Source organism: Musca domestica, unplaced genomic scaffold (assembly GCF_030504385.1).
Source record: "Musca domestica strain aabys unplaced genomic scaffold, Musca_domestica.polishedcontigs.V.1.1 43, whole genome shotgun sequence".
In the NCBI taxonomy this organism is placed as follows: domain Eukaryota; kingdom Metazoa; phylum Arthropoda; class Insecta; order Diptera; family Muscidae; genus Musca; species Musca domestica.
The window spans coordinates 3642926-3669529 of NW_026712332.1; the positions used below are offsets into that span (position 1 = coordinate 3642926).

At 35.2% G+C, this 26604-nt stretch overlaps 1 protein-coding gene across 3 annotated transcripts in view; it reads left to right on the plus strand.

The window, feature by feature from the left end:
- The window catches only part of LOC101898914 (cytokine receptor), a 79924-nt gene that overhangs the window by 46616 nt on the left and 6704 nt on the right, over positions 1 to 26604 (plus strand). For all 3 annotated transcript variants that reach the window (XM_059127206.1, XM_059127207.1, XM_059127205.1), the window contains 10 exons: positions 11884 to 11969; positions 17299 to 17441; positions 22758 to 22869; positions 22965 to 23095; positions 23160 to 23328; positions 23401 to 23860; positions 23921 to 24212; positions 24278 to 24728; positions 24809 to 24929; positions 26388 to 26557. In XM_059127206.1, the coding sequence (XP_058983189.1) occupies positions 11884 to 11969; positions 17299 to 17441; positions 22758 to 22869; positions 22965 to 23095; positions 23160 to 23328; positions 23401 to 23860; positions 23921 to 24212; positions 24278 to 24728; positions 24809 to 24929; positions 26388 to 26557 (2135 nt within the window). The remainder of the gene's footprint in view (positions 1 to 11883; positions 11970 to 17298; positions 17442 to 22757; positions 22870 to 22964; positions 23096 to 23159; positions 23329 to 23400; positions 23861 to 23920; positions 24213 to 24277; positions 24729 to 24808; positions 24930 to 26387; positions 26558 to 26604) is intronic.

Sequence of the window (26604 nt, forward strand, 5' to 3'; positions counted from 1 at the left end):
CATTTAAACAAACAAAAATGTCCGAAAAAGCCTTATGGGGCTCATTTCAAAGTGTGGACCTACTTCTTTCATGTGACAATAATCGGTCCAATGAGAGCTCGAAATGCAAAATTCTTTGGGAGTACAATCAGTAAAATACCAAATGTAAAGGGTGCAAAATAGTAGAGCGAATGGGACTTTTAGTAAGAAAAGGATTTCTATCCTTCCAGAAATTCTTCTCAAACATTTAAGATACCTTAAATAGATTTTTCAGGTCATGATATCGATCATAACTCACGGATAAGGGTACAACCCGATTTCATATTTATATAACCATCGTATGATTTAAGCTATTTTTGAGGTCTTGGCCACGTTTGTCATATTTTGGCCCTTATTTGGCATATTTGTTTCTAAGGGGGTAGAAAACCTCTTCGCATAAAATTTGAAATTTTCAGAGTAGGGCCCATTTTGGTCTTGACCACATTCATCAATTGATTTGGCTTTATTTATGCTACCCTGGGGTAGGGAACCATCATACAGATAATTGCCACATAGGAATTTATTTAGGTAAAGTCCCTACATCGGAGTATCCCCAAGTCCACTTTCATATCTAATGTGTGGTCAGAAAAGAAAATTTTGTATTCTATTGAATTTGTAACCCCCAAGAGAATATTGGTTGGGCCACGTTTTGGTATAACCCTCATATGAACGTATCTTTGATTTCAGCTATGACCGTGGTCTTGGCCATGTTTTCCAACTGATTTGGCCATTATTTGATTTGGCCATTTATTTCTATTTCGAGGGTCTTGACCACATTTTCAAATCGATTTTGCTGTATTTAGACTACTTTGTGAGTAGAGAACCATCTTACAGAAAAATGTCAACATACGTAACTATTTTGGTTCCATATAGTCCCCAGGCCCGCCGATCTATAGTGATTTTTACCGATAGGCGGACAACAACACGGGCATTGATTAATCGTCATTGAATGAACTACTATGAACAAGAACATAGACTTTTTGGGCACTCTAATGCGCAATTTGAGGTGTTATAGTAATGAATGTAAAAGCGTAATTAATTTTGACTATTCAGAAATTATTTTGCCCTCCTTCCATAGGTATTTATTTCTATTTAGTCGGATCAATATTTATATTAAAATTTGTTCACCTTTATGAGCTAGATTTGTGAAATATTATGCTATACAAAATTTGCATTAAAGACTAAATCTACGGGCCGGCATCGCGGACTGGGCCAGCTAGTATCTAATAAAAATGTCTACATTTTCATATAAACCTGGAAAATCGTATATAATTATAAATAAGTGCTGGTGTAAATGAGTCGATTTATGTATGTCAGTCCGTCCATCTGTCCATTTATTCTTGTGAACAAAATACAGGTCGCATTTATTATCCGATTGAGATGAAAGTGGAAAATGTTTCTTTGTAATTTTTATATATATATATATATATATATATATATATATATATATATATATATATATATATATATATATATATATATTTGCCCGATTTCACGTATTTGACGCATTAAATACGCTGTGTACATCACATTTCAATTGAAATTTGGAATGTGAGCTGGAATCTAAAAGAATTCTCTAATTGCAACAGACATTTCCTGCACGCTTCGCTTTTGCTATGAAATTAATAAATCCAAAGGACAAACCCATCGCTTTTCTCATGGTCAGCTGTTCCTGGCATGTTCACGCGTTGGTAGACGGAGTTTTTTGTTTGTTTACGCATAAAAGTATTACAATAATTACGTTTTTTAAATTTGTTTTATTTATTTATTTTAAACCAACATATATTCATATATAACATTTTGAATGCATATAAAAGCGAAGGGAGTAGCGAAGCGCGCCGGGTTCAGCTAGTTTGGTATAAACGATAAAAATGTCTTCGTCAATTTTAGTGAACATCGATTCAGAATTGGATATGGAATTATCTCCCATCCAAAAAGGCTGAAACTTGACATTTCCTGTTCATAGGAGAAACTGTTCCATACTATAGAATAATGAAGGGTGAATAAAGCTCCGCTCCCGTAGTATTTATGTACATTAAATGTAGATGGTTTCTTTATCGTTAAAATGTTTTTGAGATAAGACTACATATATCAATATAGGTAGTTTTCCCCATGGTACAATGAAGACAAGGCAGGCTAAGTTAGAAAAAGTTGCAAGTAAAGAGGGCCATCTGTATGGATTTTAAATGCCAGAATTACTATCAACGAACGCATTGATTTGGAATAAATAAACAAAACATGTAAGCAAAGGCTATAGTCGTGCGAGGCCGACCATGTGATACCCTACAACACTACAATATATTCGAAATCCCTTTACATTCAAATCCATTTTGAAAGATTTCGTTTTTGAAATAATGCCAAAGAGCCCTTAGGTTTTTGACCCGGAGAATTTGGCCAATATTCACGCACTCCATAGTATTTTGAAGTATTCAAAACAATTGCACGCGAAAGTTGTGGTCCATTTTACAGCTAAATATAACCCAATGGTCATACAAAATGCTGGACTTTTTGTCTGTCCTCAACTCTCTTCCGATGCGAAATTCCTTGTCGATTTGTTTTCAATTGTGGCCTATAGAACGACTACAAAATTAGAAAAATTTAAAATTTCGTGAGGATCGGACGATAATTGCGACTGCGACATACCCTCAAAACGTAGTGTTGGGGGTGTTAAAATTTAGAAAATTTAAAATTCAAAATTGTAAGTCAAATTGAAAAAATTGCATGCGATAAAAAAATATGACAAACATGGATAAAAATTAAACAAAAGATATAACTTTTTTATTGGTATAATATCCCGCGATTTTCTTAGATTTTATCCTTTTCTGGCAAGAGACCATTCCAAATTGATGGGAATTGTGAAAATCGGCCCAGCGATTCTTGATTTATAAGCAGAACAAATAAGATCAATTCTTTTACATATGTATTGTATCTATTTTGCTATATATCCGATTTCTTGGCTATTAGCGTCACTGTAATGGTCAGAAGTGACGTTTTAATGCATTTGTGATTTGGCTGGGATTAAAAATATTCGCGGTTTAGTGGAAATTTTCATATTTTCTAACATAAAAGTTAGGGTCTATTTTACCCGCTAATTATTGTCCGATGGCCGCTCAAATTGGCAAGTTTCTGCCCAGTCCCAAACTCTAACTCCATGTAAATTTTCGCGTCGATTGGTTAATAATTGTGGCCTATAGAGCAACTGCAAAATCAAGAAAATTTTCTGTTTTTGGTCCATTTCAATCCCTAAATATCGTGCGATCATCTCCAAAAACAATAGGGTTCTATTCTGACCTTGACCCCACCTCCATTTTCAATTTCGTGAGGATCGGTTCATAATTGCGACCTGTAGAGTGATTACAAATTAACATGGACAGACGGACAGACGGACATACATAGCTAGATCGACTCAGCTCGGCGAGCTAGGAAGACCCATATATACTTTCCTATGTGGGAAACCAATATTTCGAGGTGTTACATAATTTTTGGCCCAATCAAACTTATAATACTCCCCAACACATAGTGTTGTAGGGTATAAAAACGCGAACGCTGAATGAGTGTTCAAAATTTCTTTTCAAAATCATGTTTTATGTATCTCTAAAGATTTATTCCGTCTCAAACTGATTTTTTTCTTCTTAAACAGGGTACATTTCGTCGCAATATTCATTCTGAATTCGCACACTTTCTACACAATTTTCGGACAACTGAACATAATACATACACAAATAAATTTTACATAATAAGTCAGGCAAATTAAAACAATTAAAATCGATTGGTTTTACATTAAAGAGGTATATATGGCCATTCCAAAACTGGAACATTTATAGTCAATTTTCTTCTAAAAGGATTGCTATATATTACCAAATTTGAAACAAGAATTTTAGAGAATCCGATAGAATATCTGGAGGTACCGTTAAATGGGGGCTATAAGAAAAGGTGGGCCCATTTCAAATTCCAAATACCATATTTGAAACATTTTTCTGAAAAAAAATTGTGGCTAAAATGGTCAATATGTCGAAAATATGTAGGGACCGTTATATGGGGGGAAAACGTGGACCTCAACGGTTGATAATGCGATCTTCAACAACAGGGTGCAAAACATCGAGTGTAGCTTCGGCTGTGTGAAACGTAACACCATCCTGTTGAAACCAAATATTTCCAAAATCCTCTTCTATTTTTGTGAACAACGTATTAACGGCCATATCTTGTTCATTTTCAAATAAATATAAACAAATATACACAACCATATTCGTTAAGATAGATAAAATTAATTATCTTTCAAATCAGACATGAGCAAAGTGTTACCATTTACTAAATAAGTAATGGTAGAAAAAAACGTTAGATGGCGGACCCAGTACTACAAATGAGTTCATCAACTACTGAAAACATCCGCACCTTTCGAATTCTAATCTCTCAATCATTTTCGTTGTGTCACTGATAATATCATTCGGTGAATGGGTTCGTTGCTACACACCTGTCACAATTAATCAAAAGTCCATAAAACATAAATATGTTTATACCCTTTTCACTAACATATGGTATATTCATATTGTTTTTCCGGCGAATTAATCAATTCCGATCCTATAAGGTATATCTGTTCTCGATCAGAATTAAACTCTAAACGATCTAGCGTTGTTACACATTAGTTATTTTGTTTCGCAGGCAGATGGAATTCGAAGATAAGCTATGTCGGCAACAGTACCTGCCGACATTCGGTATTTTGACCATTTTAGTCGTATTGTCACTAGTTTTGTTTGAAATATAGTTTTAGAAGACATATTTGTAAATGTCTTACTATCAAAATCGGTTAATATGAGAATGAATATAGCCTTCATCTCCTCGAACATATTAAATTCGGTGAAGTGAATCAATTTTGATGGAATTTTTCGGGATGGGTCAAGGAAAATATATTGAACTTAGTCTAGTGGCTAAATGGGATTGCTCAACATATTCTATTCTCCTGGAAATCAATGATGCTCCGTGGTCCGAAATGGGTCAATGTAGTTTTATGGGTGCTAGTAACCACAAGCAATTTTAGCCGCACTGTTCCAGGTTCGGGTGCATTGGCACTATGGGTAAATACCACAATACCATTTGTGTATAAATACCACAAGGAGTGATCCGAAATTGCCTCTCTTTGAACTTGATGTAAGTTTGAGAAAAATATAACGATGTACCAATTTTTATAGTACCAGGTAGTCAGGACATATGAAGGTGATTTCGGAAATGTGAACTATAATTGCACGAAAAGTACTAAATAGTACTAAATTTGATATTGGTTGAAGAAATACAGCTGAATTCCTAATTGGATGTGGGTCCATTGTGCAATGGTTTAACTAATATCCACCTCGGTAAACTTCGATGATAGATTTTGAAGACTTGTTGATATAAAGGGTAAACATTTTCCAGCCATTCTTTACGAAAAAGAAAAAATTTCGAATAATAATTAAATGTTGAAAGTCTGAAAATTTGGTATGATGTATTAGGTTTTAATTAACAAATGTTGTCTAACCGAACAAATAGTGCATTCTGAGTGCTAAAAAGTCCTAACACGAACTGTCGGGACGAACCTTAAATTTTAAGCTGGACTTGCTAGTGTTAAAATAAAGAAGATTAGGTGATGTAAATAGTTGCTGGTACTAAAATTTGTTTAATAAACTTTTCATTTAATAGTTCGATTTTTTATGGGAGATTTTAGTCGTATTTCTCTGGTAAAGTTATGTTGCTTAAAACCTTGTACTGTTGTCTCAAAATAGTAAGACTTGATTCCTTTGTTGTTTATCGTTTATTTATTGCTGTGGTTGCTCTACCAACTTGCAACCCAATTATTGTGGCTTCATGGAGCCAGCACCTGAAACTGTTATCTCTTAAATATATATACCAATCATCATCGTGGATCGAAGTTGGCTATTAATTACTCTTCCTAACCTTACCATTTTGCATTCTTTCATTCCCCTCAAAACCCTTAATTATTTACCACGGTTTTCTGAGTTACTCAGACATATCAATTGTCTTAGAATTTGAAACTGATTAAGAACAATTTTTTTTCGCACCATTGCATTCCACTTAAGCTTGACCCCCGCTCTGTCTGTCCTTTCGTTTGAGTGTTTGATAATACATTTGTTTTTATTACAATATGTAGGTATTTTGTTTCAAAATCTGTACAGATTTGTTCAAGCATAGAATCTATGGCCGCGAAGACCAAAACGAAACAGAGGTGTCAAAGCATTTCCGCTGAACTCTCTTTTCGAATAGCAATCTTGCGATTTTGTGTCGTCGCTTCACATTTAAGGCAGCATTTTCAAACAATTCACAAAAATCCCAATTCGCTCGGGCATCGCGATTTCAAACTGCTCTTTTGTCGTCAAATCTCATCCCGCCGATAGACATTTGTTTGGCTCGACGTCTGCATTTGTGTTTTAAATGGAAGTGGGAGCATTTCATGCGAAATGTGCGTTCGCTCAGTCGGAGGACAGGCGTCTGTTTTTCAGGCCATTGATAATTTCTTGTTATTGGTTGAAAATTGATATTCGTTATTAGTCCATTCGAATGTAAGTGTATGGTTCTACGAATATATGTATGTATGTTTGTGCGTATGGCGTTGGGTACTGCAGGCATTTTGTGAAATGTTGATATTGGAACAATTGTTGTTGCGTTTATTTCCATGTACCCATACACATATGTACATGCGAATGTCCATCATTTCACGGTTGAAATTTGAAATGACGCACTAAAAACTGATATTGATCTGGAAAATTGACTGATTCTCAAAATAATAGAAAATTATAAAATATCAAGAAATTTGTATTTTCATTGAAATGTGATAATAAAAATTCCTTATAATTATTGGTTATTCTCGGTATTCTGGGTATGCAGTTTGCTTCAATCCCTAATCTTTTGTAGCTATAATTTCTGTTAAAAACATCTTAGAATTTGGAATAGGATCATGAACCTGACGTCCAAATGCCATCGTATTTCATTTCTACTAACAATGTTGCTTACACGACTTTCAGACACTTCGATCTATTTTGTTTTTTTATACCCTGAAACACTATGTGTTGGGGGTATTATAAGTTTGATTGGGCCAAAAATTATGTAACGCCTCGAAATATTGGTTTCCCACATAGGAAAATATATATATAGATCTTCCTATCTCGCCGAGCTGAGTCGATCTGGCTATGTATGTCCGTCTGTCCATGTTAATTTGTAATCATTCTACAGGTCGCAATTATGGCCCGATCTTTACGAAATTTAGAATGGAGGTGAGTCTAGAATAGAATCTCTATTGCTTTGCTCGGTGAAATAGACCATAACATTTGTGTCAAATAAAAGTCAAATTTTCCATTAAAAGGCGAACATTTTTAATCCCGGCGAATTCCCAAATAGACGACCGTAACGTAGATGTAAATATATCGGATATATATAGCGAAATATATACAATGTATATGTACAAAGGAAGGGGATGTAAGCTAGAATACTTATAATTTAAGAATGGCTGGACCAATTTTGACAAATTTTGTCAATTCAGAATGCCCTCATGGCACACAAGTATAAAATCTAAAAAAACGCATAAGAGATAAGGGTGAGATAAAAAGAACTGCAACAAAGTCAAACGCCATAATTTTTTACACATTTTTTTTAATTTTATTGAATCAAAACAAAAAATGTCGGAAGTAGCATCAAATTTTAGAATAAGTTTTGATTTGTTCAAACGGCCAATGAAACCGTCACACGCTGCCCGAATTTTACTCTGCCGTATTTTGGCCCATTCCCGGCGGAGCGCTTGCTTGAGGTGATCGACACTTTGGTATTTTTTAGTGCCAACCTAGCTTTCCAAAATACTCCAGCCACAATAGTCCAACGGATTGGTATCCGAAGATTTTGGTGGCCATTGTGTACTGGAAATCAAGCGAGGAACCTCATTTTGTAACCATTCCAACAGTTAAAGAGAATGCGAAATGATTTGTTAATGTTTTGCGTAGCTCAATATCTCCATCAATACTAGATCCAGTGTAAAGACGGGGTACCATCGATCTACGCGGCTACCTCACTCCTTCAAAAACTGTCAAAAAGTTAAAAAATTAAAAAATATAAAGCGAAAACTTGAGACAACATAATATAAGTATCAGTCTTAGATCGGGTACGAAACTTGACAATATCGGTCGATACCATTGGAAGTCCCAACGAAGCTTTTGAGCCATCTTTACTCTTCTAAAAATGAGTTTTGTTCCTTATTGATCTCTATTCTGGATTTTGATCTTACTCAGCATAATTTTTTTCGATATATAGTAGGCAACCAAGTTTTCTTGCACATTTACAAAGGATCACTCTAATATACATACCTCAGCATACATATACATGTACTCATGCACATACCTACATCCATACATTTGAATATCCCAATTTGTACCCACAAACGTTTGCATGGCCAATGATGATGATTTGTGGAACAGTTTCGCGAGATAAGTTCCTTTCAGAAGAAAAACGCACATTTTAACACACCATTTAACGTGTGATGTCTGTCAATAGCTATGTTGTTTGGCGAAAGGATTCGATTACATTCGACTCTTGGGCCACAGTGGCCTTAGAAATAATTAGAATTCCCGTGGAAACATTTGCAATTTAAATGTATTTCCAATTGAATTTTAACCCAAAACTTACAAAAAGGCATTTGAAAATGTATCTGATCGGATAAAAACTTGTTCACACAACATTAATATTGAAACTTACAACAAATCCGTCGCGATCTCAGGTACATGACTGTTCATCCTTTTTTTCTTGCCACCCAACTTAAATCAAAATTCTAATTAGCTCGAATTGCTATGGAAATTATTTGAAATATCTGGCATGAAATTGTAGCTCAGTTTGTGGTTGATTTGATTTAGTTGCGGATAAAAATAACTTTCTATGAAATAATTTCGTATTAATCGTAACAAAAAAAAAAATAAGAAACAAAAACCCCATTTGGAGCGACTGCACAGAATTTATTTATTTCAAAAACCGTTCAAAAATGCAATGTAAAAATAATTCAAGGCACAACAACCAACTGTAACCATATTCATCTAAAAAAAAATAGAAAAAGAAAACCGCAGACTTTGGTTTGCGGTCAGCCATCGTAAACAATTAAATTTTGATAGCTCTCACAGCGAAATATTTCAGCATAGAACGTTCGTGTTGAAAATTAGAACAAAAAAATCTTTATTAATTTATAAGTTCCATAGACGCGTCGTAGGTATGTACAAGTATAAAGGGTGAGATGAAAAAACTGCAACCAACTTCAGAGTGCTGTCATTTAGCTCATTATATTGTTTACAAATATACAAAATCATTTTGGGGAGAATTTTCCAGAAAAAAGGTTATTTGTGATGAAATTCAAGCGTGATAGTGTGATTTCTTTATATTTGGCTGGAAACCCACAAGTGGCTATCTTTTGTGTCTCGTACCATCGCTCGTTACCGAGATGCTAGTAGCGTAGCCGGACGTCAAAGAAGCGGACGGAAGAAAACAGCAACATTAGCAGAAATGGTTCGAAAAGTAAAGAAGCGACTTGATCGAAACCCGCTTCACAGTGGCCGAAAAATGACTCCTGAGCTGAACACATCGCAATATTCCATTCGGCAAATATTGAAAAATTTTATGATATTTCCGACATTTTTTGCTTTCATTAAATAACATTTTAAAAAATATATAAAAATTATGGCGTTTGACTTTGTTGCCGTTTTTTATCTCACCCTGGCGTAGTTCATTTCTTCCCGAAAGATGCCACTTCCACGATGAGAAAGCGATATCAACCGCGATGATTTCTTTTGATTTGGTGTGACTTCTAAGTGACTTTGCTTGCAGGGCTCCTAAGGGTTAGATACACACACAAAGTTTTACCCACTGCATTCATTGACTTCAGAGGATTATATTCACCCTGCAAGCAAAAATGTCCCGAAAGTGACTTAGAAATCACATCTAAGCGATAGAAATAATTGCGGTTGATATCGCTTTCTCACCGGGAAAGTTGCACCCTCGGGAAGAAATGAACCACGCCCGCAATATTCTTATTCTTTTTTATATTTTTATACCCTACACCACATAGTGGTAAGGGTATTATGTCTTTGTGCATTTGTTTGCAACATGGACAAAGAAGCGAGATAGACCCATAGTTACTTTTGAGGATCTCCATAGAATCACTTTCTGAGTTGATTTATGCATGTCCGTCCGTCCATCCGTCCGTCCGTCCGTCTGTCCATGTATTCTTGTAAACAAAATGCAGGTCGCATTAATTATCCGATTGAGATGAAATTTTCCAAACAACATTTGTTTGGCCCAATTGAAATTGAACCCTATTGAAATTTGAGATAATCGGTAAAAAATAGATATAGCTCCCATATATATCTTCGTCCGATTTGCGTTTTATTGTGCACCAAACGTGTAATATCAGCCGAATAGTATGTAATTTTGCACATACAACCAAATTAGGCCTGAAAGTAAGTATACTAAATTTCGAAATCGGTTCAGATATAGCTATAGCTCCCATATATATTGTTCATCCGATTTTCTATTTTCCTCCTCCGCAGCCCTAACACACACTCTGTAACAACAATATTTGGGGAAATAAAGCTCAGAAATACCTTTGCTAAATTTTATCGAGATCGGTTCAGATTTGGATATAGCTCCCATATATATCTACGTCCGATTTACTCTTTATTGTACACCAAACGTCTAATATTTACCCAAATTGGATAGAATTTGGCACATGCGACCGAATTGAGTCTAGAAGCTAGTATGCCAAATTTGGTGAAGATCAGTTCAAATATAGCTATAGCTCCCATATATATTGTTCATCCGATTTGTTGTATTTGTTACCCACAGCCGTAATATGCACTCCGTAACAACGATATTCAGGGAAATATATCAAATACAGCTCAGAAATATCTTTGCCAAATTTTATCGAGATCGGTTTAGCTCCCATAAATATCTTTATCTGATTTCAAATTAATTTTGCACCAAATGGGCAATACATGTCCGAACTTAAAAGATACATATGCTTCTGCATATTTAGTCCTTTGAACTTTAAATTACAATTATAATCATAGTGTGTATGATTAAATTCTCCCATAAAATCTTTTAATTGTTATGTGGAGCTCTACAAAATTAGCAAAGTGGTGTAGAGTATCATAAAGTCAGCCCCGCCCGACTTTAAGACTTTCTTTACTGGTTTTCCAATTGTTATTGGTACTTTTTCAATATATGTTTGCATAGAACTTATACCAATCAGATGAAATACTCACGCATTACTTTTTTTTCGTTTTCGTCCGGGTTGGGAATTGAACCCGGGTGTACAGAGATCAAAGCGAGCATGCTTACCACCGAACCACAGTGTCACATAATCCTCAGATAGTATAAAGTCTTATTTTTGTTCAATTCTTAAATACTTGTAAACTATCGATGTTTTATCCGATGAAAGTCACGAAATAGTGTCTGCACACGCGACACCTTATTTTGTCTCCCTTGACGCCAATACATAGTAACTCCATGAGGATAGAAAGTAGACTACAGTAGTTTTGTGATTGTAAATTTACATACTATTGCATTTATCAGGATTCGAAGCGTCGCAGAAGTTCCATCTTAGAAAGGGATTGAGTAACTCACTTCCAAATGCATGCAGGGCAATAGTATAAACGTGCTATTATTTGTATTTTCCCCCAGATTTGTTTGCAAACTCTTCAAGTTTCCTTTTACACTTTATGCATAAACAGATATTTATTGACATTCGGCGTGTGTCGGTGATCACAAGCCAATCAAATACAGAACAAATTGTCAACAACCTCGGCCACTTCTGCTTAATTAATATGTTTATCTCATATTTTTTCTTTTCAGCTTTTGTTGTTGGCTGATGATATTGCTGACGCTCAATGGATATGCGGGATTGGTATCAGCAGCGACGTCTGTAGATCCTCCTGGAAGTAAGTAAATAGATAAAAAAAGAACTCAGTAATCAATTTGTTGTTTTAAAGGGTTATATGTACATACATATCCAACAAAGGTCAATTGCCTCCATTGCGATACGAAGGTGCGCATGGTACGAAGGTACATAATTACACATTAGAAGGTGTAAACAAAAGAGTAAAGCCACCATTGTGTTCTATTGATAAATCTCTCTAATTGCTCTGGCTCCTATTACTTAGCGATTTCAGTGTAATTACGTGCCGCCAGTGTAGGCGCGTTATCAAACTAATGTGGCAGCTAGAAAATAATCGCAAAAACAAAAACCATCGATTGGATATCCCGTCAAGTATTGTGGTTGTTATTTTTGTTAGCAATGTTACAATTGGAAATTTAAATAATTGCACTTTTTGTTATTTTATTTATTAATAAATATTCAAAAATATGTTGAATAACATTGTCAGCGTTTCAGGCTATTGAACCTGAATGTAATGTTTCGTCGTTGTCGAAATGAATTCCAATTTTTTTCGTAATATATTGATGTGTTGTGTATTTTTGTATCCTTAGCCATGTGGCTACAGAGCCAAAATGTGTCTCATGGAATAACGGTATTAAGCCCTAGGTTTCTTTAGACGAAATTCCTTTCAGGAGTCGATTTGTTTTTTGTTTCACTGTCACACTTCTTCTATAAATTAACCATGAATCTTCGTCTTAAAAACGAACAACGCTTGCAAATCGAAATCGACGAAGGTCATTTTTGTCTCATAAGCAGATTTGGTCGATATTGGACTGAAGATCAGCCATAAGCATTATATCCAGGAATCGTGGATTTGAAATAAAAAATATCAAAGACTCTTCGGCCCAGAATTTGTATATAAATAATGAAACCAAATTCTTGTTGTAATAGTGGAGGGTATTTCGTTTTGTTTGTACTTTTCGTATAATTTGAAATGTCTGTAATTAGGCAATTTTTTAATTCATTTCCTCCTTTTTCTTTGCCAACATAACAATAGTACTCCACAAATCACACATTCTAACATCACACAATAGTAAACCAAACCCAGTAAGGAAAGCTCAAAAGTCGAACGGGGCCGACTATATGATACCCTGCACCAATATGCATATTTAGTAAAGCTCTCGTAAAAGAAAGGTTTATATTGCAATTTCTGAGCTCTATGAGATATCTGGTACAAAATATCATTATGGAAGAGTGCATATTCTGAAAGTTGGATATTTAAACACCAAATCGGATTAAACATATATATGGCAGCAAATTTGAAATTTTTGCTTCTATGCTAAACTCGGTTGAATTGCGAAAAATCACTCCATTTGGTGCACAATAAACCTGAAATCAGATAATAATATATATGAGAGCTATATCCAAATCTGAACCGATTTTTATAAAATTGAAAACAGCTATTTCTTGGCTGTATCTGATATCTGGTACCAAATATTATTTTTGTATCGTGCATTTTGCGAATTTGAGGGACTTAAACACCAAATCGGATGAAACATATATATGGGAGCTATAGCTATATCTGAACAAATTTGAAGTACATGTACAGTAGGAAATGCCAAAATTCACTCCATTTGAACTGATATTAGCCATTTGGGTCACAATGAATCTAAAATCGGTTGTAGATATGTATGGGAGCTATATCTAAATTTGTACCGATTTTCACCAATTTCAATACGGTTCGTCCTTGAGCCATACAAATGTTATTTGGAAAATTTCATCTCAATCAAATAATAAATGCTACCTGCATTTTGTTTACAAAAATACACGGACAGACGGACATGCATAAATCGACTCAAAATGTGATTCTATGCTGATCACCAAAAGGAACTATGGTTCTATCTCGTTTCCTCCTCCATGTTACAAACAAATGAAAAAGACATAATACCCTTACCTCTATGTGGTATAAAAAATGCCTTTCACCTTTTTGTACCATCACGCTGAGCATTTAATTTAAACATAAGTCGCGGTTGCTAGGCAACGGCTTTGAATTTATACTCTATAGGCTTAATCGCAAGATAAAGCCGCAAATGAAGATCATTAACAATACATTTTTTTCTTGGATTTATTTTTCAAACAAAGAAAATAAATTTGTAAATTTTGTAATTTTTATTTTGAAATAGTACAGTGCGAAAATTATTAATAGTTTGGTTTTTCTGCGAACTCATTAGAAACACGCTGCTGTCAAATTTCAATGAAATCTCACACTCTGACCAATATGAATGGAAATGAGGACAAGGCACTTTCTAAATAAATATCAGAATCTGAATGTATTTCTACGTGCCAATTGAGTAATTCCACAATCGAATGATCGAATCATTTTCAATTAATAAGTTTTTGAGGCGAACAATTCAAATTCAAATGTTTTTGTGATGCAATGTGAAATGTGATGCAATTTAATTTAGTTCTTGCGTATTCAAACTCGGGTCAACTCGGGAGTGAAACTTGTCCGAGAAGGGATTGCTCGAAGAGTGGGTGTTTTATACGTAGCTTACTTAGTGTCGCATGTACAAACACTTTTTCGTGACTTCTATCGGATAAAATAGCAACAGTTTACATTCATGTAAGAATTGAACAAAAACAAGACATTATTCTGTTTGAGGATTATATGTGATGCAGTGGTAAGCATGCATGCTTCGCTCTCCGAACATCTGCGTTCAATTCCGCAGCCAGACATCCCATTCTTGTTAAATGTGAGATTGTTTATGCGACAACAAATTTTGAGGTTGATAGTGGGAAAATAAAAGTAGTTTTATAATATGAAATTATGTGAGGTTTTTTTTGAATATCGAAAACGAATGTTTCGGTACTTTTACAAACCGAATAGTAAAATTTATATATCCCTATAGAAGAGCGTTAAGTTTAAACTACCCTCAATAGTGAGAGGGACAAAGCTAAATACCTCCAATGATGGTGTTCTAACAATTACGTATTAGAAATTCAAAATAGCATCACAATCAACTGTAAAACTTCAATTAAAAGGTTATCATGATAGAACATGGAAATACGATTTTTGGTCGAGGTGCGTTATATTCAGGGTGAGATAAAAAAAACTACAACAAAGTTAAATGCCATAATTTTGATTTTTTAATTTAATTGAATGAATGCAAAAATTTCGGAAATAGAAATGTTCAAATTTTAGAATAAGTTTAGATTTTTTCGAATTGGTGAACTTTGGCACGAGTTTTGGCCTTTGGCACGAGTTATGGCCAATGAAACCGTCTGACGCTGCCCGAATGTTGCTCTGCGTTATTTTAGCGCTTGCTTGAGGTGATCGACACTTTGGTATTTTTTAGTGCCAACCTTGCTTTCCAAAATACTCCAGACACAATAGTCCATCGGATTGGTATCCGGAGATTTTATGACAATTTTGCGCTGGAAATGAAGCGAGGAACACGATCATTTTGTTTGTTAACAAACTGCTGGACAACGAATGTTTTCTCATCGGAGAAAACCAAGTTCGGCAGTTCACAACTTTCGGCCAAGCGAAGCAATTCTTTAGCTTTTTTGAGTCTATTTTCTTTCTGTTGCGGTGTAAGTTCTTGCACTTTTTGGAATTTCAATGGCTTTAACCCGAGCTCATTTTGCAATATTTGCCGAATGGAATATTGCACGGACCATATACCCTGTATATGGGAACTAAATCCAAATCTGAACCGATTTCAATATAATTTGACGAAATGATTTTTGCTTCAAATTTCGTTACACACTCCAAATATGAACACTGTATCTATAATCGATCAATAGATATGTGCTTACAAAAACTAAATTTTTTGGAGGTACCTCCTATATCTCCCTGTCCAAGTGGAATTCCAAAAATTTATATAGCCTATGTTACCTTCAGGCTATGCTGTAATACATTTGGAAATTTTCAAGAAAATCTGTTCAGCGGTATTTGAGTCTATAAATTAAAAACAAACAATCAAACGTACAATTATTTTACTCTTTTATAGATATTGCGCCTAATTTTTATACCCTCAGCCATATGGCTACAGAGGGTATATATCATTTGATACGGCCAGAACGTGCCTCATTGAAAAAAACGGTTTAAGACCCTAGGTCTCTTTGGACCAAATACGTTTCAGGACATTTGGAGTCGATCTAGCAATGTCTATCCATCCACATGTCTGTCTGGCTGGCTGTTGCGCACGATATTCGATTGGATCCAAACTTGGTACATCGTAATATTATTGTCACACATAGATCGAGTTTGGAGATGGTGAATAGCTCCACTCCTTTTAGAACCTCCCCCACAAAATGTCAACTTTTTTAAAGAAAATAATTTATTGCACAGAACGAGAAAGGATACTCCGATTTTGCTTTAACTTTGCTAGGTCAGGTGCGAAAATGGACAATATTGGTTCACTCAATCAGGTACCTCCCCCACAAAGGGTCAAAATTGTAAATAATTACAACGCTTATACATTTCTATTTTGAAATTATCAGTAAAGGTTTATATTCATAATACCTTTAAAGCGATAGATGGAGTAATACAATTATATAGAAGTTATAACAAATACCCATTGAGATCTCAAAATACAAAAAAACTTCGGTGACAAATACATCGAATCGGTCGTTACCACTGTTTGATTAAAACAAAAACCATTATAATTATTTTAGTGAGTCCATGAATATATATCGACATATTCCATCCATTGGAAGCCATAAATACTACACTGTAGCTGAAATGTGTCTTAGGAACTTCACCATGACAAAAATCACTCGGATAACAATTTGTAGCACCTGTGTAAAAACAGGGGACTACATTGACCTCTTTATGATGGAGACAACGACATGGGGAAATTTCAATACTAATCATCATAGGAGTACGACCAATGTCCATTTCATTAGTTTTTCTTAAATATAGGTCTTTCAAACTGAAATATCGTATAAGTAAATAAAAATCAAAAATAATCGTTACAAACTAAAACGACAGCTAGTTGATTCGAATTTCGCAATTTGACCCATAAAGCACTAGAAGCAGATTTAAAGTCTTTTGGGGGTCCTAGTTTCCTAAGGTCATTATGAACTAGGTTTATTTCGATTTTGAACTATTCACAAGCATCTTGTTATTGTGGCATTGACCATGATTGATACCCCAGACCATGTCTATTATTTAATTATCATCGATTCATCAGAAGGATTTGTTTATCAGTAGTATAAGCTTTAATCACAAAAATATTTGGCCGTCCTATCGATAGAACACAAATTTTTAAGAGATTTTTAAAATCAATCAGCGTGTTATTTCATCCAATTTACCTGCAAAGGTAACAAAAGAATATTGAGAAAATATAAATAATTGATAAATGTTTTGATTTCTTTTTTCATTTTAGAAGTGGAACCGAAAACGCTGTCCCTGCTAATTGGATCAAATGGGACGATAACATGTCGTCTGTCCGAACCCAAAAGTTCCGAAATATGGTTTTACAAGGAGAATTCTGAACGTGGAATTTATCAACCTTCTGACGAAATACAGGTAATAATTACTGAAAATATTTTTCAACATTTTAGATGGTATATTTGTAAGGGACTATTTATTCCTGAGATCCACTAGATTTTCCATTAGACAAATAAACTTTTTACACTGTCCCAGTATCCCATATTGGGTTATACAGGGTGAGATGAAAAAACTGCAACCAACATCAGACGGCTGTCATTATTTCAGTGACAGCTCATTATATTGTTTACAAGCGTACTAAAGCATTTTGGTGAGAATTTTCCAGAAAAAAGTTATTCGTAATCGAATTATAGCGTCATGGTGTGATTTCTTTATCTTTTGTGTCTCGTACCATCGCTCATTACAGTGATACTGGTAGCGTAGTTCGACGTCAAGGAAGTGGACGGAAGAAAACAGCAGCATCAGCAAAAATGGTTCGAAAAGTAAAGAATCGACTTGATCGAAACCTGCGTCGCAGTGGCTAATAACCCCTCGAAATTGGTTTTCTCCGATGAGAAAACATTCGTTGTCCAGCAGTTTGTAAACAAACAAAATTATCGTGTTTACTTGACAAAGAGTTCAGCCGAAAATGTGCACCTTCTGTTGGCCACCAGAACTTAATCGCCGGCCATGGTGATGGTGTGGTATTAATCGACCGTGGTATCAGAATAAATGCCGAATATTATCGTGAAAATATTCTGGAGTGTGTATTAAAGCCTTGGGCATGCAAACATTTTGTCCGCAGACCTTGGACATTCCAAAAGCACTGAGCACCATAGCACTCAGCACGTGCCATTGAAGGAAAAATGATCACCAAAATTTCCGGATACAATCCGTTGAAATATTGTGTCTTGAGTATTTTAGAAAGCAAGGTTGGCACTAAAAAATACCAAAATTAAAAAAAAAAAAAACAATAATAAAAATATAAATTATGGCGTTTGACTTTGTTGTATTTTTTTACCTCACCCTGTATACTGGTTTTCTTTGTAACACCGAGTTCAAACAAGCAATACAATGAAATCCATACATTCTATTTAACCTTTGCATTGATTAAAGCCATGACAAATAACGCGACTTTGCAGCGATATAAAGTGCTAATCATTTTCTTGATTTCTTAATCATTTTCCCGGATTTTATGGATATTCTATATAGACTGGTGACAATCCCTGCCTTGCAATTCTCAGATAATGTATTTAATGGTAATAAGCCTTAAATACAGCCTTACGGGACAGAACAACAAGTTTTTATTTATATTATTTTTCTTATTTGTTAATAAATTATTGGCGACAAATGACAATTTCACATTCTACCACACGTACTATTTGTTCAATCTAGTTTAAATGTCACTCGAACATGCTGTGACACAACTGAAGATATTAGCGATAAATTCATCTTATCCATCAGAAGATTCGTGAGAACTTGCAGTACAAAATAAGAACTTCGCATTTCAGTTTTCTTTCGCTAAATAATGCATTTCAGCTAAATAATGGGAATCTAAAATGGTTACTACTTTTAAACATAGATTAGTGCTAACACTACTAGTTAGTATGTATTATTCATGCCTGATCAATTTAAATGGTATCTTTTGCTACAACTGTAGAATAAATGTCCGTGAATAGTAGGTTACAGTCGGGCCAATTAAAAGTATGTACCCAGTAATTTGTTATATGTACATACGCGCATATTGTAGTTGAAATTTTTACATTATTCCAAAAAATCATAGAACTGAAATAAATGTATTAATACGTTTTCTCTTCTATGTCCCTTTTTAATTACGCTCACTGTATGCACACAAGTGCCCCCGAAGATGTGCCCATATGCAAATACTGCAGCCAGCTAGCCTTCACAGTTCCCATTAACTTGTTGTCACTTCTTTGATATATTAGAATGGACACAGTTAGAACTCTCAGAACCAATGACTGCACCGCCATCCACACACACAAACAAACAGTGGCCTTAAACGCGGTCACTCACAGAGTAGTTCCACGGCTCGGCGAACACGGTGTATCTTCCATTTCTTTGGCATGTCATTTGTCTGCTGAGAGTTGAGTATTTTACGATGGTTTTGGGACAGTGTTGATTTGAGTGTGACTTGCATCGGCGCGCACATTTCCATGGAATAGCAAAACGCTTGCTGGGGTAGAAAGCGGTATACCTACAAGAGCTACAAGAAAGTAACAATCTTTTCCAATTGTTATCATTACGATGCAAAATGCATTGCAATATTGGCTAGAAAGAACTTTCTCGGAATTCTAAGCAGATAATCAGAACTTCTGCCATATCATTTAATTAATATTAGTATTATCAGATCGTTATCTAAGAATTATTTTATGGTGCCGCTATAAAAAAGAATAATTGTTGTTGAATTTATACAAGGCGGCATGGGCTAAAGAATAACAAGAATGCCAGACAGATCTTACCGTTTGTGTCTCTTCTAAAAACTTTAATAACTGAATGAGATATTGGTCTTGCAGGAAAAAATTTGAAGTTTTTCCATGAAAATGTGGTGAACTTTATCGACCAGTATTACACTTTTGTACCTTCTTCTTTTATATCTATAAAAGAGGAAAACGTTTGTATGTTTGTTTGTAATTTATGGACTCGAAAACCTCGAAAAAAAAATTTTATGAAATTCTACTTGGAACTGGAGATACAGGATCAGAATCGGAGGTACCTCCAAGAATTTAGATTTTATATGCACATATCTATTGATCCATTACAGATACAATCTCCAAATTTGGACTGCGAAACGGAATTTGAAACAAAAATAAATTTGCCAAATTATATTGAAATCGGTTCAGATTTGGATATAGCTCCCACATGCATTTTCGATTTCATGTATTTGATTCATTAAACAGGCTGTGTACGCCACATTTCAATGAAATTTGGAATGTGAAACGGAATTTCAAACGAATGTACATTTGGTTCAGATTTCGTTTATTTGATGCACCAAACACGATATGCCTGTTCGATTCCAAAGAAATTTGGAATGTGCGGCGGGATTTTGATCAGAAAATAAATTTGTCAAATTATATTGAAATCGGTTCAGATTTGGATATAGCTCCCATACATATTTCCAGCCGATTTCACATAGTTGATGCACCAAACACGATACGTATGTCCAATTCCAATGACTAAATCTGGTACAAAAATAAATTTTTCAAATTATATTTAAATCGGTTCAGATTTGGATGCAGCTTCTATATATTTTTTCGGCCGATTTTACATAATATTCATGTATGTTATGTGCACCAAACACGATATATATGATCGATGCCAATTAAATTCAGAATGTGGCTACAATAATAAATTTGACAAATTAATTGGAAATCGGTTAAGATTTGGATATATTCTCGGCCGCATTCACATATTTGACGCACCAATTTCAATGAAATATGGAAGGTGTGACGGAATTTGGTGTAAAAGTAAATTTTGTCAAATTATATTGAAATTGGTTCAGATTGGGATATGATTTTATTAAGAAGCATTGACCCACAACGCTTTTGCAATGGTATTAGGCTAAAAGTAAAAAACTTCACAACAAGCTAATTGAGGATACGATTATTACGGGGATGTATGTTTCTACCTCGAATTCTCTAATTGCAACAGAAATGCCACTCAACTTCAAAAGATGCAGTTTCCTGCACGCTTGCCATTTGCTTTGAAATAAAAAAAATCCAAAGGACAAACTCTTCGTGAATGTGGTCTAAATTTGGCATGTTTCTGTTTTTCTATAGAGCTATAGATATATCTGAACCGGTTTTCATCAAATTTAAAGTACTTGTTTCTATACTAAATTCGGTCGGAAGGGCCAAAATTCACACCATTTGGACTGATATTAGCCATTTGGTGCACAATAAACATAAAATCGGATGAAACACATATATGGGAGCTATAGCTATATCTGAACCGATTTTCACCAAATTTGAAGTACATGCTTGTAAGCTGAATTCGGTAGGAAATGCCAAAATTCACTCTATTTGAACTGATATTAGCCATTTGGGCCAGATATATGTGGGAGCTATTTCTAAATGTGGACAGATTTTCACCATTTTCAATAGGGTTCGTCCTTGAGCCATACACATGTTATTTGGAAAATTTCTTCTCAATCGAATAAAAAATGCGATCTGCATTTTGTTTACAAAAAAAAAATGGACAGACGGACATGCATAAATCGAATCAAAATGTGATTCTATGCTGATCACCAAAAGGAACTATGGATCTATGTCGTTTCCTTCTCCTTGTTACAAACAAATGCACTTGTTGTGTAGGGTATAATCATATGACATCATAACCCTACCTTCATTTCATTGTACCAAGTTTTGGAATTAAAAATCTTTAAAGAAAAATTATTCGAATTTGTTAAAGCTGTTGAAAAATACATATCGTGATATCATCTGAATGGCATCGTATAAACATATGAAAATTAAATGATTTCTGAGCAAAACCTTAAAAATTCTTTACATATCAATGTTGCCGAGCGTTGATGCATTTACCTATGTTCTTCTACCAAGTCGTCATATCAAAAAGTAGAAAAAGTCAAGTGACCATTCCCTTTGCCGGTATGAGATCATGATATTGGTAGCGATAAGCAAATATTGCAAGGCTGTCAATTTCGTTTAGCAGGTATTTGTGCAGGACAGTATGGCATTATTTCATATAATCGACTAAAATGTGTTTGGACCTAAGGATAATATATTGTAGTGTTGTAGGGTATCACATGGTCGGCCCGCACAACTAAAGCGTTTGGTTACTAGTTTTATCTTGAAAACTAGAATGATCGTTAACTAGAAAAGTGGAAAATCTCAAAACTTTATCTTGAAAACTAGAATGATCGTTAACTAGAAAAGTGGAAAATCTTAAAACTTTATGCAAGATATGAACTACGCTACTGAAGTAGTTTTTAAGTTACAATCATTGTAATTTTGAGAAGGCTTAATACAAAATCGGTTCGGAACATGATCTCATAAATGGGAGTCTGGAACGGACAAAGACCCTGCGGCCGGGTCCCCTCAAAACTTTGATTTTTCAGAGTTATAAGGAAAATGTAGTTTATTGTTTATTATGTTTATCCTTGAGACATATAAATCAAATGTGCTGTATTTTATCTCTATGGGACAAGCTTCGAATTGACTCTATAAAAATCATCAAAAATAACTATGGGCCTATCTCGCAGCTTTCTTCATGTTGCAAACAAATATACCAAAACAATACCCTATGCCACAGTCCGGATATAATTTAAACTCAACTAGCTGTTATTTTCAAACGACGAACAGCAATTGAAACCAAATAAATCTAAAATAAAAACAGCAATGGAAACCAACAAATCTAAAATAAAAACATGTCCATTTTCAGATAATAGATCAATATACGGCTGCATTAATAATACAGAATGCTACAGAACAAAAAAGTTGGTATCAGTGCATGGTGGACAAGCAGGGCATTGGATTATCCCAACTTCATGTTGGTAAGTTGTCAAATGTCAAGATTTGCCTCTGAATATTATATTTTAATTTGAGTACATATGTATAGCTAATATGCCTTTCTTTTCCTCTACAACAGGAAAATCGCCACAAAATGTTACAGATTTTTCCTGCATAGTCTATGATTACGAATATATGCAATGCAGTTTTACGAGACCAGAGAACATGCTCATGACCGAGTATGAACTGGAGTACAGATTTGCTAATGATGTAAGTAGCCGTTCGTGACAACCATGAATGCCACAGAGTTAAGCAAAAAAACTTTATTTTTCAGAACTCCAAACACAAATGCAAACTTTCCGAAGACCCGGAACAGTTTCAAAAATTGCACTGCAACATCACAAATTACCTACCAATTAGAGACAAATACCTTTTCACTTTGATTGGCAATAATGCTGGCGGCAGAAAGGCCCAAAAATTTGTTATCAATAATCACAAAATAGGTACTCATGCAATTGTGCTTAGCATAGCTCCTTGAATCTTCCTTAATGTTGTGTTTGTTTTTTTTCTTCTAGTAATACCATCACCACTAGAACTGCGTGTACAGAACATCACGAGTAACAGTGCTACGCTTACATGGGAAAAAATCAAATTCAGCTACTATCGCAAGGGTTTATTATATGAAATTAGAATTCCCGAAGCCAACTGGATACGAACTGGCACAATGGTACACCCCGAAGACTCCGTTATCGTTAATAATTTGTATTCGTACTGGACATACCACGTAGAGATTCGTGTGAAATCTAAGATTGTCGATGCACAGAATGACCGGTTCTGGAGTAAAACATCCACGCGAACTTTTAGCACCAAAACAAAACGGCCCGACAAGGCTCCCGATACACCATGCGGAAGTTTTTACATCGACAGCACTGAGACACAGCTGCGCCTCTACTGGGGTCATCTGCCCGAGTTCGAACATTGCGGCCCTGGCTTTCATTATCTAGTCAATGAAATCGATTCAGATGGTCTTGTAATGTAAATGAAGTTTTTTTGCAGAGCGGGAACTTTCTCTAAATGTCCTTTTATCCCTTACAGACAAAGTACAGTTGTTAATGACACCACCTTGTCTTTGCCCTGGAAAAATGTAAGCATGCAGCGTTTCAGCATCAGGTCGGCCAACGATATTGGTCCGAGTGTTGAGGACAACGTCATCAATGTCTATCGCAGCGGCAGCCCTCAGTATGAGCTAAACGAGAACAATATTGCCAAAGTTTATCACAACAGCAGCTATACACTATCCTGGTCTCCGCCGGCAAATCTCAACGAATTGGTCAACTACACAGTATTTTGGTGTTTGCCGAAAATTGAATTACCAAATCAATGCAAGGTAAGTGATGTTTAAAGCCCTAATTTCGAAAATCAAAACTAAGTCATGCAATTATACTCGTCTAGGGTCCCATCTCCTACAAGTATTTGGACAAGTACACAACCAACTTTACCACGGAGCCCAAAGATCGCAGTTTAAATTTGGCCATATCTGCCAATTATCCACACTACAATAAAGGCATGCAGTGGGCTCGCTGTTCAGCCGAAGTATCCAGTGAACTTATGAAAGTCGAACTGGAAGTTACAGCTATTAACGATAGTTCCGTGTTGGTGAAATGGAACTCGGGCAGCGTGTGTTCTTCAATCCTGAAAGGTTACAATTTGACATATTGTCAAGTTTCGGATGAGAGAAAATGTATCAGCCCCCAACACACAATTCAACTTTTCCGTGAATACCGCAACTATACCATACAAAGGCTGTCCCCATATACCACAGTCTGCATCACAATGTTCATGTTCTCGCCGAGCAATCAGGGACCTGTCAGCGAATACACATGCGTGCGCACCAAAGCAAGCGGTAAGCCGAGAGCAAAAAATTATACGTTTTTTTTTTTTAATATTGGTCTAAATCTATACATTTATGTTTATTCTTATCAGCTCCATCGCCACCAAAGAACGTTTTAGTAAATCGGACAACAGTGACAAGTAAATCGGCAAAAATTGAATGGAGTCCACCAGATGTTCTCAATGGCATATTGACTGGTTATAAAGTATATTGGTAAGTTTGGTGTCTTTGTTTACACAATCTCATACATTTGATGTAAAACCAAATTCATGAGTCTATAACTACAGTTTTACATATATAATTATTGTTGGTTACATTACACAATTTAAAATTCGGTATAGATTTAATTTAAAAAAATCAATAGGCGAATTTTTAAAATTAAATGAAAACATGTTTCTTGCAAGTGTTCGGTATAATATATTCAAATAGTCGACATATCCAATTTTGAAATAACAAAAATAAAAAAGACTTGATAAAATTGTATACAGGGTGAGATGAAAAACTGCAACAAAGCCAAACGCCATAATTTTTAAAATTTTATTAAATGAAAGCAAACAATTTTGGAAATAGCATCAAATTTTAGAATAAGTTTAGATTTGTTCGAATTAGTCACCTTTCCACAAATTATGGCCGAATGTTGCTCTGCGGTATTTTGGCCCATTCCCGGCGAAGCGCTTGCTTGAGGTGATCGACACTTTGGTATTTTTTAATGCCAACCTTGCTTTCCAAAATAATCCAGACACAATAGTCCAACAGATTGGTATCCGGAGATTTTGATGGCCATTGTGCACTGGAAATGAAGTGAGGAACCTCATTTTGTAACCATTCTTGGGTGGCGCGTGCTGAGTGCGATGATGCTGAGTCCTGTTGGAATGTCCAAGGTCTGAAGCCAAAATGTTTGCGTGCCTAAGGCTTCAATACACCACGCTTTAATACATTTTCGCGATAATATTCGGCATTTATACTGATGCCACGGTCGATTATGGCGGACCACACCATCGCCATGAGTTCTGGTGGCCAACCGAAGGTACACATTTTAAGCTGACTTCTTTGGCAAGTAAACACGATCATTTTGTTTGCTTACAAACTGCTGGACAACAAATGTTTTTTCATCGGAGAAAACTAAGTTCGGCAGATCACCACTTTCGGCCAAGCGAAGTAACTCTTTAGCTCTTTTGAGTCTATTTTCTTTCTGTTGCGGTGTATGTTCTTGCACTTTTTGAAATTTCAATGGCTTTACCCCGAGCTCATTTTTCAATATTTGCCGAATGGGATATTGCGATATATTCAGCTCACGAGCCATAGCTTTTTTTCTGGAAAATTCGGCGTTTGTACGCTTGTAAACAATATAATGACCTGTCACTGGAATAAATTTAACAGCTGTCGGGCGAGTGGCTTAGAAATGACAGTCTGAAGTTGGTTGCAGTTTTTTTCATCTCGGCGTTATTTTTAAACATATTAATAATAGAATATATGAACAGAAAGAAACTAGCACCATTGTATGGCATGGCTATAACTCAAAAAAAAAAAAACAACTTAAGGGAAAAATAAGATTTTTGCATTCTTGTTATATATTTTATTCTTATATAAATATTTTATACAAATATATTATAACATGATCATCTTCATTAGTATAGATATGGATTACAACATAATTTCTCTTTAATCTAGGCGAAAAAAGACATACAAACCATTTGAAACCGCTACAATCGACATTAATCAAACCTCTTTCGAGCTGACAGGTCTTAGTAGTTTCTCTGACTATGAAGTCTACGTCACAGCACATACAGTCGAAGAGTCGGAACCCAGCAGATCAGTTTTTATACAAACATTAATCGGAAGTATGCATTGAATTGAAACTTTGTTTGAAATGGATTTATTAGTTTAT